This window comes from Cicer arietinum, chromosome 5 (genome assembly GCF_000331145.2).
Source record: "Cicer arietinum cultivar CDC Frontier isolate Library 1 chromosome 5, Cicar.CDCFrontier_v2.0, whole genome shotgun sequence".
Classification (NCBI taxonomy): Eukaryota; Viridiplantae; Streptophyta; class Magnoliopsida; order Fabales; family Fabaceae; genus Cicer; species Cicer arietinum.
In genome coordinates this window covers 73,455,155-73,471,771 of record NC_021164.2, presented here as the reverse complement: position 1 = coordinate 73,471,771, position 16,617 = coordinate 73,455,155, and the positions used below count along the sequence as shown (strand labels likewise).

Below are 16,617 nucleotides of genomic sequence, written 5' to 3'. Positions count from 1 at the left end.
TAGGGAAAATTTCTGACCAATGCAAGCCCGAGGACCAATTCCAAATGGTATAAAAGCATAAGGGTGCCTTCTTTTCATTTCTTCACAGTTAGGGTTAAACCTTTCTGGTTTGAACTTTTCTGGCTCTGGAAAGTTTTTGGGATCTTTTGCTAGAACTCCGAGAGCTAACCAAACCCAAGTCCCCTGCTTGTACAAAACTAGATTATTGACAGATTAAAAAAAATCTCCTTTATGACTATGACTTGTGAAGACTGAAAAATAACAAAACAGAAAGTGTTGGAGATCATGCAAGTATTCATTTGTTTTACCTTTGGTAGAAGGTAACCTCCAATCTCTACTTCATTTGATGTTTCTCTTGCAACTAATGGTGATACAGTATAAAACCTCATTGCCTCTTTGATGACCTGCATTGATTCAATAGAGCATAAAAAGTAAAAAAAAATTATATACATTCATTTAAAATTAATTTTTGTCATCGCAGAACCAAACATATTCTGTTTAACTAACTTGATCAAGATAAGGGAACTTGTCATGAAGATCTTGAGAAGTAGGTGTCTTATCCATTGGACCAAACCCATCAATCTCTTCAAGCATCTTTTTCTCAACTTCTGGATGTCCAGCAACCAAATAGACAACACAAGACAGTGTAAAAGAAGTGGTTGCTGACCCAGCAAGCAAATGTTCATAAGTAACAGCACTGATGTATTCAGGTGTGAACACATTTTCTGAAACAGCTTTTGATTCTCTAGCGTTTAGTATAAGCGACAAGAAATCCTTTGAACTTCGCGTCCTATCATTCATTCTGTTTTCCACAATCTCATCAAGACGACCACTAATTTTCTTATTAGTTCGCTCGATTTTCCAGTCCATAGTGCCCGGTATTCTCTTCAAAATCTGTCTAAATGGTTCTTGAAGTATTGGAACAAGTAAACCAAGTATGATGGAGAAGGAACCTGACAAATCCATCTTAAGTTGAGTTGTTGAGTATATGTGTTGATTGATGAAATCTGATACTTCATTACTAGTACTTGCACTCATTAAGTCGTCCTTATTAACAGTAACACTCTTGATATCATTAGAATCCGAATGAGGCTTAGAAAGACCGAAGTTGACACCAAAGGCTGCTTGTCCAATCACGTCGGTTGCAAGTTTAAGAGATAAATTAGAAAAGACAAGATCTTGTTTTTGAAAGTCAAGATTTTGAGTGGCAGATTCTATGAATGATTGCATTGTTGGCACTAATCTGGATAGGTGTGATGGTTGGTATACCGACAGTATAGTGTTTCTCATAGTAGACCATTGTGTATCCCTGCACTTCAAAGTGACATGAGACTGTTATTACAAAATATTGAGATGTTATTTGTATATATCTGCCGACAAATAGTGTGTCCCTTATTTACAGACATATGAATTATGATGTATATGGTAATGACTTCTGGCCTTTTCCACTTAGAAAAGGTAAATTGATATTCAACTTAGTGGCTTGACCACTGAAAAAAATGTAGAAACCATATAGATGTGCATATAAAACTTCATATGAATCTATGTGCACATAAATTGTACTCACTAACATGACAAAAAAAAAACACATTATGGCTTTGCGGACTATTGTCCGCGACACTACTTTCTCCACTCAACTTCTAAAAAGATGAAGATACTATCTATAGTTACAATATATGCGTACCGGGTGAAGAATAGACCCTTTTGGTGAAGTGGTGAAGCTTTAATGGGAGAGGGAGTACTTCTGTTTGGAATGTCTTTAAATTTTTTAATTCCAACCTCTTTACAAAGCTCTGCATCTGCTACAATTATTAAGGGCTGTCTTCCCATATGAAATCTGCACTTGTAAATAAGAAATAACATTATTCATAACTCTAAACTGTGAAAATCATATCATGAACACAGTTTTATATGCAACTAATTTCTATAAAAAAAATGTGCAACTGATACAAAAAATTACAATATATAAAAAAGTAACTTTAAATAATTTTTATATTAACTTAATTAATTACAACACACAACTTTCTTTGATTATTTTTACCGTTTTTGTTTTTGTGACAAAATTGTTTATTTTTACTGTTATGCTTTTTATGGTATAATAATGAGATCAAAATTTTATTTAATTGTACTAGTATCATTCAGATTCTGCCGCAACTTAATTACATTCATTCTTTAGAAATAATAATATAGTAATGATCAATAAGTTAATCATTCACCAACAAAAAAGAATTACTACTGTAGATGAATTCAGAAAATATATGATGATTATAAGATGATAATCACAAACACTACAATAATTATACAAATCGGAATAGCAATAATGATCCCAGGTTTCAGGCGTAGCTTTTTCCATGGCTGCGTGTTAGTATTTATCATTTTTTTTTCTATTTCTTACAAACCAAACGTAAAATGTGAAACGGCGGCACGTTCCAATCTTATTTATCAATGAAGTACTGAAATTATTGACACTTGAGTAGTGTGTACCTACAAGTGCCATTAAAATATATTATCTTCGGTCACTGTTATAAATAAAAAAAATAGGTTTTAATTTTTTATCATTATTAAAAGTAAAAATTAATTTAAGATAAAAAAAGAATAAAAATCAATTATTTTTTAAACATTTAATGTTATTACTTCTAATATATCATCCATTAAATTTAAAATAGATATTAAGTATTTGACATAATAAAAGAACTTAATAAATTTAACTTCTATTTATATAAAAGTTAATAATTTAATTATATTTAACTATATTTTTTAATATCTGCAAAGTAATCTTCTTATAATAATAATTTAAGATAATATGTTTCAACAAAAACACCGATAATCACATGTAAAAAATATATAACATGTAAAAAATCAAATAATCATATGTAAAAAATAATAACATGTAAAAAAAATAATCATTGGTTTTATAGTAACATCAAATAATCACATGTAAAAAATAATATGTAAAAAATATATATTGCGTCACATCATGGATGTTTTAATTTTTTTATATAAATATTATATTTCATTTGTATAATTAAAATATGACTTAAACATCGTATTCAGTTCAAATTTAAGATTTCACTTGAATTAATTATAATGATAATTATTATTTTTTTAAGACAAGAAAATTATGAGATAATCGTTTACTTTTCTTAACATGTTTCTTTCATATTAACAATTGGACATTTATAATTTATTTTTTCTTTTGACAATTTGAGAGATTAATAATAAAGGTTTGCAAATTATAAATGAAAGTGTATTCAACTATTGTTCATGGATTAAGCACCTCTAAATTGGCAACTCACTTAGTAACTAATATTAATAGTTAATAAATAAATCAATGATCAATATTTATATGTAGATGCATAATAAATAATAAATATAGTTACAATTTTAATTTTAAATTTATTTATTTTACTAATTAATTGCTTTATTCGAAAATTAAATTTAAGTGGTTAATAAACTTTAAATTTATATTTTCTATTTTCCTTTTTAAAAAGAAAAAAACAATATTATTGTAGATCAAACAACGTAAGAATTTTATTTTTGACAAATATTAAAAACATTTATTAGTAGACCAAATAAAGTATTGAAAGTGCTTTCCTGCTTACGTATTTAATAGTTTAAATTTTGTGTTTTTTAATATAAATAATTTTTTTCTTGATTTATTGACAAATGAGTAAAGGACATTTGTTAAAAGCATGCCTTGACTAATAGAAGTATAGAACTTTTTTTCCGGCAAGTGGCAACCAATAGTGTATAATACTATATTTATCAATGAAGTACTGAAAGCATAGGAAGCTGGTGCAGAGCTGGGCCCTTCTTAAGATTTTCATTTAGAAGAAAGCAAGCAACTTGAATAAAGGAGAATCAAAAAGGGTTAATTGGACTGTAGAATAATCAATTTTTTTCAAGTTCTTCATACTCCTTTCGTATTTTTTATCAACTTTTAAATATATTATAAGAAATCAAAATTTGATAGTATATTTTACTCTATCAAATATTGAATTTCGATAAAAAGTTATAAAAAAAATCACTTTTTTTATTCAATTTATATCAAGCTCTTCCAAGGCAGAGACAGGGACTTGCCAAGTTGCATCTAACCAATAACCATCCATCTCAAGTAATGAATTTTCTCCATTGAAATTCTCATAATTTTTTTCAATTACAATATTTCAACCATAAAATCAAATCTCCTATTTATTTTATTTTATATTTTTATATTTTTTTTTCTCTCATGTTTAATAATTGATATGTTGCAATTGACAAAAATTGAGAGGATCTATATAGAGAGAGTTAATTTCCGTAAAAAATTGGCCCACCATCAAATATTCATGATCCTGTTCAAGATTATTCTCGAAAGAAGTTTTAGGAATTTGAATATCTAGTTATGTGTATTTTTTGGATAGAAGTGAAAGAAAAGAAGAATAAGTATTATATCAAATCATCAATTGATTATGAAACTTGGTGGGAAGTGGTACAATAAAGTACTTAATTTCGTGCTACAGTAATACATGCAAGTACATTCCTTGGGTGTATGAAATGCATTTGTTGATATCTGTCAACCCTTTAAATGATCTCAATTATCTTGTAGAATTAGTATGAGGCAAGCATACTTTAATTAATCCAAAAAAATAAATAAAAATAGATGCAAGCAAACAAACCTGTAGATTGGGCCATATTGCTTGGCAAGGATTGAGAACATATCTGGGCCATACTTAGCAAGCAAGGGAAGGTGTCCTACCAGCGGCAGAGATGGTGGGCCCGGAACCTTCCTTACCCTCCAATACGGCCCATACAGATATATCAACCAGCCTCCTACTATAGCCAATAGGGTGAACAATGTTGAAGCAAAAGAAACACTGATTGGAATTGAAAACAACCATTTCAAATCCATCAACATAATTCCAAATTAACAAGAGAAGAAACCGATACTTTAGTTATTGGAGGGTAAGTGAGTGCTCTAATTTCAATTCACTCCTCGTGCTTAGAGAATTGAGGCTTATATAGAGGAATTGGAAGTTATAACATGGACTTTTATTCATTTTGTCCTTATGTGAATGATGGCATATGAGAATTAGATACCCTTCAACCCAATCCATTTTCTTAATTTATTTCAATTAGTATTTTATAATAATCAAATCAAACATTTGTTTTCACAAATAATATGGTTTTCATGAAAAGACAAAAATAATGGAGTATCACGAGTCATATCCAATTGATTTTTGGATTGAAAAGATACCTACCGAATCGTGCATGTGTTTGTAACTTGTGTGTGTGTGTGCTGTGTTAGTTTAAGGGGGTGTATAATTGCTAATTCACTAGAATCACGAGGGCGATAGAGCAAGATGATTATCACAATTTTATTCTTAGCATAAAAGAATAATATGATGGATAACGATATTAATACTATTAACCCTCTTCAACTTTGTTCATTTTGACAAGCATTTATGCTTTGTAATTGCTAAGGAATCAATATTGCACGTTGAATTGAATAAATGTACTACTTCAGAAAGAGTCAAAGGAACATCTTATCTTCACCTTTTTTTTTTTCTTCTTACTGAGCAAGTATTCCATACTCACAAGACTATGGTCACAAGTTTTATGTGTGCGCAGCGCTTAAGAGATTTATATTTTATCTTATGATCATACAAAAATAATATTTTCTCACCTCATGTTTTACCCTAATTGTCTTGCTAACTACTTCTTTCGCTTTATGATAAATATTACATTTGAATTTTAAACTGTTTTTAAAAAATAATTAATTATATTAATTTTAATGATAAAATAAATTTTATTTATTAAAATATACATTAATATAATTAATTGAATAGTTAAATATGTTGAAATGTAAATGCATACTAGTGAAGAAAATAAATTTATGTTCTATCATTAACTTTTTTCTAAACAAGAGTGGATATACGAAGAAACGAGATTGGATATTTATTTTTTTCTAGAAATCGAGAATAGCCGAATATACATGGAAAACACAATATTGACATAGAAGCAAAAGTACTTAACTAGTTAATATTGGTTAGGGTTGGGCCAAGTTAATAGCTGTGCTAAAGTGGATATTTCAAATCGTTATACAATACCAATGTAAATAAATTGTACTATTCTAAAAAGGTTACGTACCCACAAATATCAAATATAATATCTATCGTTGTAGTTTAACGAATATATATGGATATAATAAAATTATATTTTTAGCTATTTTCAAGTTGATAGGAGTATACACAAATGTAAAGGTATGCGGTGTCTATAATAGTTAATAAGATAGTAAATTAAATTAAATACAAATTTATATATTAATATTTTATTGTTAAAGAGTGAGAAATATTAATATTTGGATAGTTCTCTGTTTTAATATTTAACTCTATTATTTTGATCTCTTAATTAACAAAAATTTAAATTAGTTTTTAAATTATTAAAATATTAATTAATTTAATTTTTGACGTTATAACGGTCATGAACAATTTTAAAAGTATTTAAGACATTATTTTGATGAATAAACGATTAATTTTTTAATTTTTTTACTGAGTCAGAAACTAAAATAATAATATTTTATATTGTCAAAACTAAAATGGTGATTTACTCAATATTTTAATGTGTTAACATTATGTTGTCTTGTCAAAAGATAAAGGAATAATTTTACAAAATTACAACTTTTTATACAAAAAATTATTTTGTTTGAAAAACATATCAATAGATATTTGCAGAGACTGTGTAAATATCACAAAATACAGTAAATATCTAAGTGGTGAACACCCATGTAGATATAGGATTGATCCGAATACTATTTTTGTCCACGAACGCATAATTTGTTGATATTCATTGACATCCCATATTAGATGATTCACATATGGTATATCTCAAGAAACTTAATTTGTTTGAGTCCAATAAATTGTCCAACAACACCTTACTAATAAATCTCATTGATTTGGTTTTATAGATTAAATTTTAAGGATATATATTAACTAATTAAAAAAAATAGAGACGATAATTATATATTTTTATAATCGGAAAATATAACAATTAAAGAATATGAAGAGTAAAAAAAAAAATTGAGATGCTAACAACCTAGAAGTATTAATTAAGGTGAACCACCCATTGTGGTGCTTCACTCCACTATAAAATTCCTGATAATGCCCACGTTTATATCGAAACATCTTTTAAATTTCATAGCATTAAGGTTGGTTTTTCTTGTCTGACAACAATAAATTTAAGGTTGTTTATTATTTGACTCAAAATTAAGGTTGTTTGTTAAAAAAATATATTTACAAGAATATCATTTCACATAGGTATTGGACGGATGAAAATAGAGAGTTCTCTTAGGCATGGCTATCGTCATTCGAAAATGTGCGCCATTAGCATAGACAATAATCTAGGAGTATCTCCTTCGTCCTTTACTTAAACAAATCAACAATGTCTAGCTCTACTTTCAAGTGGTTTTTTATTTTGAAATTTTTAAAAATAATTATTTTTAGTTATGAATTTTTTTAGTTTTCAATTTTCAGTTATAAATTTTTATTTTATTTGAATGAAATAATTTTTTTACTTTTTTATTATGAACTCGTTAAATATAAAATAAAAATAATTAAATATGCAAAAAAATTATTTTTAAATAGTTTAAATATTATAAAATTATAATTGACTTAATTTTAATAATAGTAGTTGAAAATGATAATTATAACTGAAAAAATAGTAATTATAATTCATTGATTTTGAAATTTATAAAAAAAACTAATTTAAAGTTAAGTAAAAAATTAACTAAATTTTATTTTATCTGAATAAATTTTAATGCTGAAACTGACTTTTAAAATAAAAATTTCAAAACACCCAACCTAACCAAAGAAAATGACTTCAACTGAGCCAATTTTGTTCCTCCTCCCAAGAGTTCCACCGACTCCATTAATCCACACTATTTTCTTACCACCCAACTCTTATATTGTAATTAACTTATTTTCTATCACAATATTTTCTTACCACTCAATGTTGCAACCCTATGTCCATCCACGAAAGATTGTGTAGGAATATAGGATCCTCTTTGAGAAATAGAAGACATTTTGGAGAGAAAAATATCCAAATCATCGAATTTAGGATATAGTTCAGAAAGTGCAAAATACGATAGAACGCTATTTTCACATCTTAGATGTGTTAAGTTTAAAGTCCAACGAAAAATATTTTAAGGTGATGAAATTTAAAAATAAAAAATAAAAATATTAGTGTAAGATGTCACTAATCCAAATAGTAGAATATGATATATTCAATAATTTTTTATTTTTTATTATTTTAATTGCTTAAGTGAAATATACTAAACTTAAATCATAGTTAATAATAAGGCTTAATACAAACTATGTCTTACTTTTAGTATCATTTAACTTTAATGAAATCTTCTATTTCTTTTTAGTAATAGAGATATCTATTAATCCCAAAAGATTGTGCTTTGAGGTTAATGTTATACATTCAACATGCAAATAAAAAAAATAACTCTTATATTTAAATCTCATTCAATATATATATATATATATATCAACGATATATCATATTTATCATACTATTTTTTTATCACAATCTATTTCAAAGAATATAACACACTATAAAAATAGCTATCTAATATGTTTTCTTGCAACACTTTTTCTTTCATATGTAATTTTAAAAAAATGTTCATTAAGATGTGCGTATCAATGTTATACCAGTTCAATTTTGTAATGATTGAAGCTTTGTTTATTAGTGGGTGATTTATTTAAAATACCGTAAATAAGTTGATTGATTAGACGCTTGAATCAACTATTGCAATTTTTTATAATGATTGTTTTATCGAGGCAAATTTTATTAGCAAAAAACTGGTCTTTTGTGTAAATTTATCTTTTTATGTTTTCACTTTCTACTATTTATAATTTGTGTGAATTTTAAGGTTTACCATAATCGTGAGATACTAAATTATGTTTTTCATTTTTTGAAAGATATCCATACATTCAAATTATTAAGATACATTGTAAAATAAAATTCAATGTGATTAAAATTTAAATGCATTTTGAAGAAATCCACCTTATCTATGTAAATAACATAAAATAATTAAATAGTTATAAATGTGACAAAATCAAAATGATTAATATAGTAATGTCTTTTAATATGTAGTATTTTACAACTAAATTATTGATTAAATTTTAATATATCAAAATTAATTTATCAAACGGATATCATACTAAGACGAAAACCAAACTAAATCGCACTACGATAGTTAATAAAATAATCTCAAACAATAAAATTACAAAAAATGAAATAAAAAAAATATTACTAATTATTTTGATTCTTATAATATAAATAAATTTTAATTCAACTTCTTAAAAAAATTAAAAAAAAATTGTCCTTTTTATTCAAGACAACATTTTAATTTAATTTTGAACACCATTTTTTTATTCATGTTAGATGACATGTGCAAATAGAAATTCATGGGGCTATTAATATGTGTATATGAGATTTTGGTACCATATATGATATGGCACGTAAGTATTTTACACGTTAACATCCAATATATGATTGTTGGATGATGGCAGTTGAATAATAAAAACAAATATGTTTACAAAAGTTTGAAAAATTATAAACTACATGGACAAACAAATAAAGAAAACTTTAAATTCAATTTTTATCTTTAACTACTACATATATAAGTTACTAGTGCATCAACTTTTTAGGGATAGTGAAAATTTTCAGAGTATACACGTGATTTTTTTCATATGTCATAATTTAATATTCTCATGGTTATCAAAACTATTTAATACATTTGTCTTGCATATACAAGATTGTTAATATATTCAAAATCTACAATTAAATTTTTTGACATATACTTAATAAAAGATATGGATCCAATATAAAGATAAAATATTATATCATAATCTTAAAATGCAGAAAATTAAAAAAAATTGTCGAAATAATACCTATATTAGAATTGAAATGAATGTTAAAAACAAAATATCAAAAAAATACAGATTATGTAGATTAATTGGTCAAAGTCCTAATATTATCGACAACTCTAATAACTATTATATGTAATTTTTTAAATATTTTTTGTTGGTTTTTATCAACTTTAATGAATTTTCTAAAAGGCCGTTTCTTTAAATTAAAAAGTTAACACGAAGTCGCCAATGTAAAAGAAGATGTTCCTTCTTGATCTGTTATTTGCAAATCGCAATTTCCTCCTATCCTTAAAGCAGTAGTTTAGATTGGTATATATTTTTCATAAGGAGTAAATTGATATTTTTTTTTTCGAAAAATAGTTATCTATAAAAATTATTTGTTAAATTTAAAACAATAAATTTATTTCTACCTTCTTTCTCTTTTCTTCTCATTTTTTGTAGTAAATATTTAAAAAAAAATTAATTTCTACAGATAAAGTTACTTTTGTGATCCTTTTAAATTTAATTTATTTTTCATATTATCATTTAAATTTTTTTTTTATATTAATATTTATTGTGGTAATTTTTTTGGAATTTCCATCAATCTCTCTTAAAATATTTACTAGACACACTTGACAATTCTGAATTAACAAATTATATTTTAATCAGTTTTTATAAAAAATAAATAAAATAAAATAAAAATTATGAGTCTTCTTCCTTCCTAAAAACATTTCAATCTGTCCAAAAAAAAAAAGTCTAACCTTATCTCTTTATTTCTCTCACATTTATTTATGATTTTAGTGAAAACTTTTAAAATATAGGTGCATAAAGATTGAACTTCTTTTAACTGAAATAAAGAAAATTCAAGTCAATCAATATAACTGTTTCGGAATTTTTTCACATAAACTTCTCCAACTTAGTGACATTTACTTAGATAATTTGATAAAGGCAAAATTTAAACCCACGTGCATAACCATGCCTTCTCAATTCTCATCATCGTGAATATTAAAATAATATTTTGGATTGTCTACATAAATTCAGTGGTTTTAAGGGTCTCATGAGTAGGTTGCAACAAAATGAACCTTACCTATAGTTTTTAACAAATTGTATTTTTTTGGGTTTCAATTAATTTTATTTGTTGTTTTCAATTTATTTTGCTTTCAATTCTTCATCTCGGGTGCTAAATTAAATTAATATTGGTCTTGTGAATTGAACTTAAACCCCATGTTGAATCTGAGGCTCATTGCTAAACTCATTATGAATTTAAATTTTAAAAAATTTCACTAAAATCATTGAGAAAAAAGATAGCGATGAGGAAAATCATGACCAAGAAAATGAAGTTTGATATATTTCTGAATTTGAATTAGAACCAAAAATAATTAATTTGACATTTTTATTTTTTAACAGATATTAATTAATTAAAAATATTATTTGTTAATATAGTTAAGTGGAGCTTTCACTGCAAATCATAAAAACAAATTATTGTCAATTTTTTACATTAAAAAAAATAATCATAAAACAGTCATGACACACACACCCTCACCCACACCCGTTACTTTGCTTTACGATTTTTTTTTATTGTGCTTTATGAATTTTTTACATGTAGGTTTCATGAAATCATTCCACAATTTATTTTTAGAGATCAAGTTATATCAATAAAAAAAAATTAAAAGACCGTACCTCCCTTTCTTGTGAGTTCAAATAAGAAGTTAAGAACGCAACCCAAATATTTGGACTTTATTTTGTTAAACTTGAGCCCAAATGAATATTCTTAAAAAAAAAACAACCTATATAAGACTCACTTGAATTACTATTATAAGAAGAAAAAAATCTTAAATTTAAACAAAAATTAACTAATTTTAATTCATTTAATGCTATTATTTGTAATACAATTTTTATTTAACAAGAAACAATTTAATAAATTTAACATAAAATCTGTACAATTGATTACACTTAATTATATTATTTAATGTATATAAAAGTAAATTTTTTTACTTATGAGGATGCAGAGCATTAAGGTCTAATCTAATCTAAATGTATTTTTTTTACAATATCTAACCTTAATGTTATGCATCCTAAAAAATTGAAAATCCAGTAAAATAGCAGGCTACAACTTTTCCCATTCCATCTTCTGGAATATATGCTATGCTTTCAGTAATGCCTGCAAAATGTACAATATAGTTACAAACAAAACGACACAATTAAATATAGTAAAAGTACTACAACTTAATTCAGCATAAACAATAATTCAATTATTCACACAACATATGTTGTTGTTGAACAAAAAGGATACACAATTTGTTGGCTTCTTCTGCAACAACAACCTTCCCTTGCTGCTGCATACAAAAGCCATTCATATTCTACATCAATTACCATCACATAAATAAATCATCAATTTTCAATCATTAAACAATAACAACAAAGTTCATACCGCCAAAGTGCAAGTGAAGACTGATGATGACAACAAAAAAAGATGTTGAAAAATTCTACAACCATTTTGACTTAAGGTTGAAAATCCATTTGATCAACAAGGTTCTGTAAATCCACAGTCCAATCATCATCCTTCTTTTCTTCCAAATCCTCCAAAGGCACATTAATTTGAGACAAATCACCGATCACAACTTCATCGTCTGGATTTCCAGCAACCAACTCTTGGTTCAATAAATCCTCCCACACAGTATCATCACTAGCATTTGCAACTGAACTCAAAGTTGGGTACTCTTTAATTTCACTGCTTGACTCATTATCATAAGCAGTTAACAAATTTTCTATCTCAGACTCAATTGTTGTCAACCCTTCTTGTTGTTCTTGACTACAATAATCCACCACAGAATCATTATGCAAATTCTCCAAACTTGAGCTGGCAGTGAGCCTCCTCTTTCGCTTTGTTTCAACGCCTTTCAACTCTTTGTTGTTAGCCAATTGTTGTATAAAAGATTGATTACTGAGTGCTCTTGCAAGGAAATTCATCATCTGTTGATGTTTTTTCTCAGTGTTCAACAATCTAGTTTCCATATCAGATAATTGATCCCTTGAATTATGCTGTTGTTGTCTCAACTTCATAATTTCTGCCATTAACAAAGTCCTGTCTCTTCTCAACCTTTCAATCTCACCTTCAAGACCATACTCTCCTAATTCAACACAAGCACCTCCACCAGTTTCTTGTTGCATAACATGTGACTGTGTTACATTTCTTCTTCTCTTTATTGTTTTCAACAAATTCCTCTGTCCTGCTAAAAACCCTTCATTTGCAAATTCCCATCTATCAGGATCAACTTTTCTAAATCCCTGCAATATGTGTATAAAAAAAACCATTCAACCAATTGAACAAACATCTTATGTGTCACTATAAATAAAATAACTATATAGAACTTGCACTTCATATTTAAGACATGTTTATTAGTAATGTAAAAGTTAGTTACAAATTAGTTACACTAATTCATTAGACTAGTTAAAAAGTCGTATTTAAAAATGATGTAAAAGCTAGTTACAAATTAGTTAGACTCAATGATTATAAATTAGTTGGTTGCACTAGATTAAAATTCAATTGTTCTCATGTACTATATAAATCAAATTACACCCCTTGCTATAATCAAGATTTAATAAAAATCAAATTGAGAAAAATGATAAATTACTTACATAGGTGTTGAGTTGTCGAACGAAGCTTGAAAAATTGCTATGTTTGAAGTAACGAGGTAAAATGTTGGTGGAGAATTTATGAAGATCCCAAACAACGAAGCTATTACGAGCTATGCTCCATGAAACAATTGAATCGGTGGAAGGATCTTCAACAACATCAAATGTTTTGGTGAGAAATGGAGGAGGTCCCACATCGTGTAACCCTTCCATTGGTTTAGGAATAAGGGTTGAACTCGAAGATGAAGAAGAGGAACACGATGTTGAACCAACATTTGTATATGTTAATGTTTCTTCCTCTTTGACTGTAATTCCCTTCATTAACTAACACTTTCGGTTCCAATTAGAAGATGATGGTTTCTATTTTGTAATCCGAAAGTGAGTGTTGAGAAAGGTTTTATTACTTAAATTTGGAGGTTAATTAATAGAGTGGAAAGTGCGATCAGTAATTTGTAGTTAGTTTAGTTTAGGAAGGAAGGAAGGAAGGAAGGAAGGAAGCAATTTAATTTAAGGCGGTGAAGTAGGAAGCTTCTAGAGAGGCAAGCATATTGAGAATAATTCGGTTTTTGTCAGACATTTGTTACCCTTGCGTGGCATAAGATATTTTGTAAGATGTTCTGGAAACTTCTCTGCTTCGTCCACTTATCCATTCAAATAAATGTACTTAACACCAGTTTTTTGACTTTGTTGTTTGCATCAACTACAAATTGTTTTTCTTGTGCTTTGGATTTTCACTCAGCCCATTTTAGTTGTGGACCATTGTGGCCAGGCCTACCCCTACTCGTATGCCCAACATTAACTATTCCTCTATGAAAAAGTAATTATTAAGTTTAATTTCTTATTTATAATTAGTCTATATTTTAATTTCATAGAGATTAAAAGAATTAATTTTTTACAAGAATATTTTAAAATAAACATTAGAAGTGAATAAACAAAATTTAAAGGCTATAAAGTTGAATTTTTTTTTTATAAAACCTCAATAAAATTTTGAAGTTTTTGGGACTGTAAATTTTGTTTTTTTAAATAGTTAATATTTATTAGAAGGTGAAGTTGAATTCATGATTTTCTTATCACTTTAACTAATCTAAACAGCCAAACGACTCGTAAATTCTTATTTTATTTAAACTACCGATTTTATAAATTAAAAATAGAGTTAAATAAATTTTAGTTCTTATAAAATTTCAAATTTTATTTTTAGTTCTTATATAAAAAATTATTAACTTGTTAATCTTTTAATTTCAAACTTCATTTTTGGTTCATGCTTTCAAGTCAATTCATGTGTATTCTTTTAATTTTTAAATAATTTTTTGTACTCGTGCTTAGAATATAATAAACATCTCCCTTAATTATTTTAGAAAATTTAACAAGTTATTAATTAAATATGATTTTTTAAGCTTTTGACTCTTAAAAATTTATATTTCATAAAAAACACAAAATATCTAAATTTTGTGTGGAAGATCCTTGTAATGTTCTAAACATATCTATAAAATATCATTCAAAAATTTAAAAGATAGACTAAAGTTGACTTAAAAGGATAGACAAAAACTTATACTGCATATTTCTTTCATTATCTCTCTACTTTATATTTTACACAAACTATATATTTTACCCTTCGTTTTAAAATGAAAAAACAATAAAAAAATTATCCTCTTCGTCATTTTCTATTTGTGTTCTCAAATATTTAATGTTTATATTTTCTGAAATATATGTGTTGTGAAAAACATAATTTAAATTTATCATAACACAATAGTGTTTTAGAAAATTTACAAAGTTGAGTATTTCAAAGCACCGTTGTGTTCCAAAAAAACTTATTTTTTAAATTTTCTATGATTTATGTGTTATAAAAAAACTTAATTTTTGAGGTTTTCAAAATATTTATGTGTTCAAAAACTTAAAATAATTTTTTTATACATACTTTTAAGTTGTGTTTCTTTGAAAAAAAGTATATTTTTTTTAATACCAGTAAAATGGGATTTCAATTAAAATATGAAATAGGGTATGATGTACAAAGTAAATTTTTCAAAGGTAATTGTTCGTCTACTTCTAATGTTTATTTAAAATGTGTAAAAATACTATTGAATTGGGATTCTAGTAAATTCATTAATTTTATTTTTTAATATTATATCAATACTTTTCACTACTGGATCGCGGGATCCGATAAAGAATCGAGAATTAGAAGTTGGAAGATCATCCACTATGTTCAAATGATTGAACACTCCATAAAAGTTAGATTAAAACGGATCAAAATATTAAAAAAAAATATTAAAATCACAAATAAATCCATATCTATCTTGTTTTTATTAGAAAAAATTTACTTTAAAAGTTCCTTAACTTCGTTTCAAATCAGTATATGATTTAGTTTTTATTTTATCTAAGTTGGCTCTCTTAGTTTTAAAATATTAATGGCGTTAATTGTTTTTTCTAAAAATAGAGAGTACTCTTAAGTATTTAAAAAGTTACCTTATAAATAAAAAAATGTGCTAAACACTAATTATCATTGAGAAAAAAATGCTAATTTACAGAATTAGATTGAGGAGGTTTCAAAACTCCCCGCAAAATAAATTAGGAAATAGCGAGATCTACACCAATAACGCAGTAATGTTATTTGAGTTTGAGGGGTTGAAAACATAAATGTCCAACTTGAAGAAATAAATAAATACAAAAGAAATTTAAAACTCTAATTTAAGTGAAGGGATTTAAGAGTATTTTTATATGTTCATTAAGATAGTTTATTTGATTAAAAAACAACGTCCGTTGATAAATTATATAAGAAAAGTGTACATGAATCGATGTGGACCAATTTGTCCAAACTTGTTACTCAAACCAATACAGATTATTTAGTTAGGGTTGGGTTAAATTCATGGTTGTTTTATGTAAAACTTTAAACCAAACCAACTCGGTAAACAAGGGACTGGGTTGGATAATTTGGTCACTAAACATACATTTTTTAATAGATTCTAAAAATAACTTAGTAAATGGCATTTTTCATATTTTTCGTGAAATTTTATTCTACATCATTTGGCATATTATGATATATATATATATATATATATATATATATATATATATATATATATAGATTATACTAGAG

At 26.3% G+C, this 16,617-nt stretch overlaps 2 protein-coding genes across 4 annotated transcripts in view; both read right to left on the bottom strand.

Moving 5' to 3' along the window:
- Positions 1-4,985, bottom strand: part of LOC101510162 (cytochrome P450 711A1-like) — a 7,272-nt gene extending 2,287 nt beyond the window's left edge. The window contains exons 1-5 of the mRNA XM_004501405.4: positions 4,656-4,985; positions 1,685-1,837; positions 508-1,309; positions 309-404; positions 8-183 (exon numbers count right to left, since the gene is read on the bottom strand). Coding sequence (XP_004501462.1) covers positions 8-183; positions 309-404; positions 508-1,309; positions 1,685-1,837; positions 4,656-4,894 — 1,466 coding nt within the window. The 5' untranslated portion in view covers positions 4,895-4,985. The remainder of the gene's footprint in view (positions 1-7; positions 184-308; positions 405-507; positions 1,310-1,684; positions 1,838-4,655) is intronic.
- A 6,742-nt stretch (positions 4,986-11,727) lies between these two features.
- Positions 11,728-13,995, bottom strand: HSFA2 (heat stress transcription factor A2). 3 transcript variants are annotated; one of them, XM_027334978.2, is made up of 3 exons: positions 13,530-13,995; positions 12,322-13,178; positions 11,728-12,051 (listed from the first exon to the last, which is right to left on the bottom strand). In XM_027334978.2, the coding sequence occupies exons 1-2, from the start codon at positions 13,845-13,847 to the stop codon at positions 12,393-12,395; spliced, it is 1,104 nt and encodes a 367-aa protein (XP_027190779.1). In that variant the 5' UTR covers positions 13,848-13,995; the 3' UTR covers positions 11,728-12,051; positions 12,322-12,392. The 3 variants fall into 3 exon arrangements, with proteins under 3 accessions (XP_027190779.1, XP_012571529.1, XP_012571530.1); XM_012716075.3 differs by lacking the exon at positions 11,728-12,051 and adding an exon at positions 12,097-12,226; XM_012716076.3 differs by lacking the exon at positions 11,728-12,051 and adding an exon at positions 12,097-12,223.
- Positions 13,996-16,617: the final 2,622 nt, after the last annotated feature.

Bases quoted from the DNA above. Each gene is read 5' to 3' on its own strand.
- HSFA2 (XM_027334978.2), bottom strand. From the start codon at position 13,847: ATGAAGGGAATTACAGTCAAAGAGGAAGAAACATTAACATATACAAAT. The intron at 13,179-13,529 runs GTAAGTAATTTA...CACATATTGCAG, and splicing joins TTCGACAACTCAACACCTAT to GGATTTAGAAAAGTTGATCC.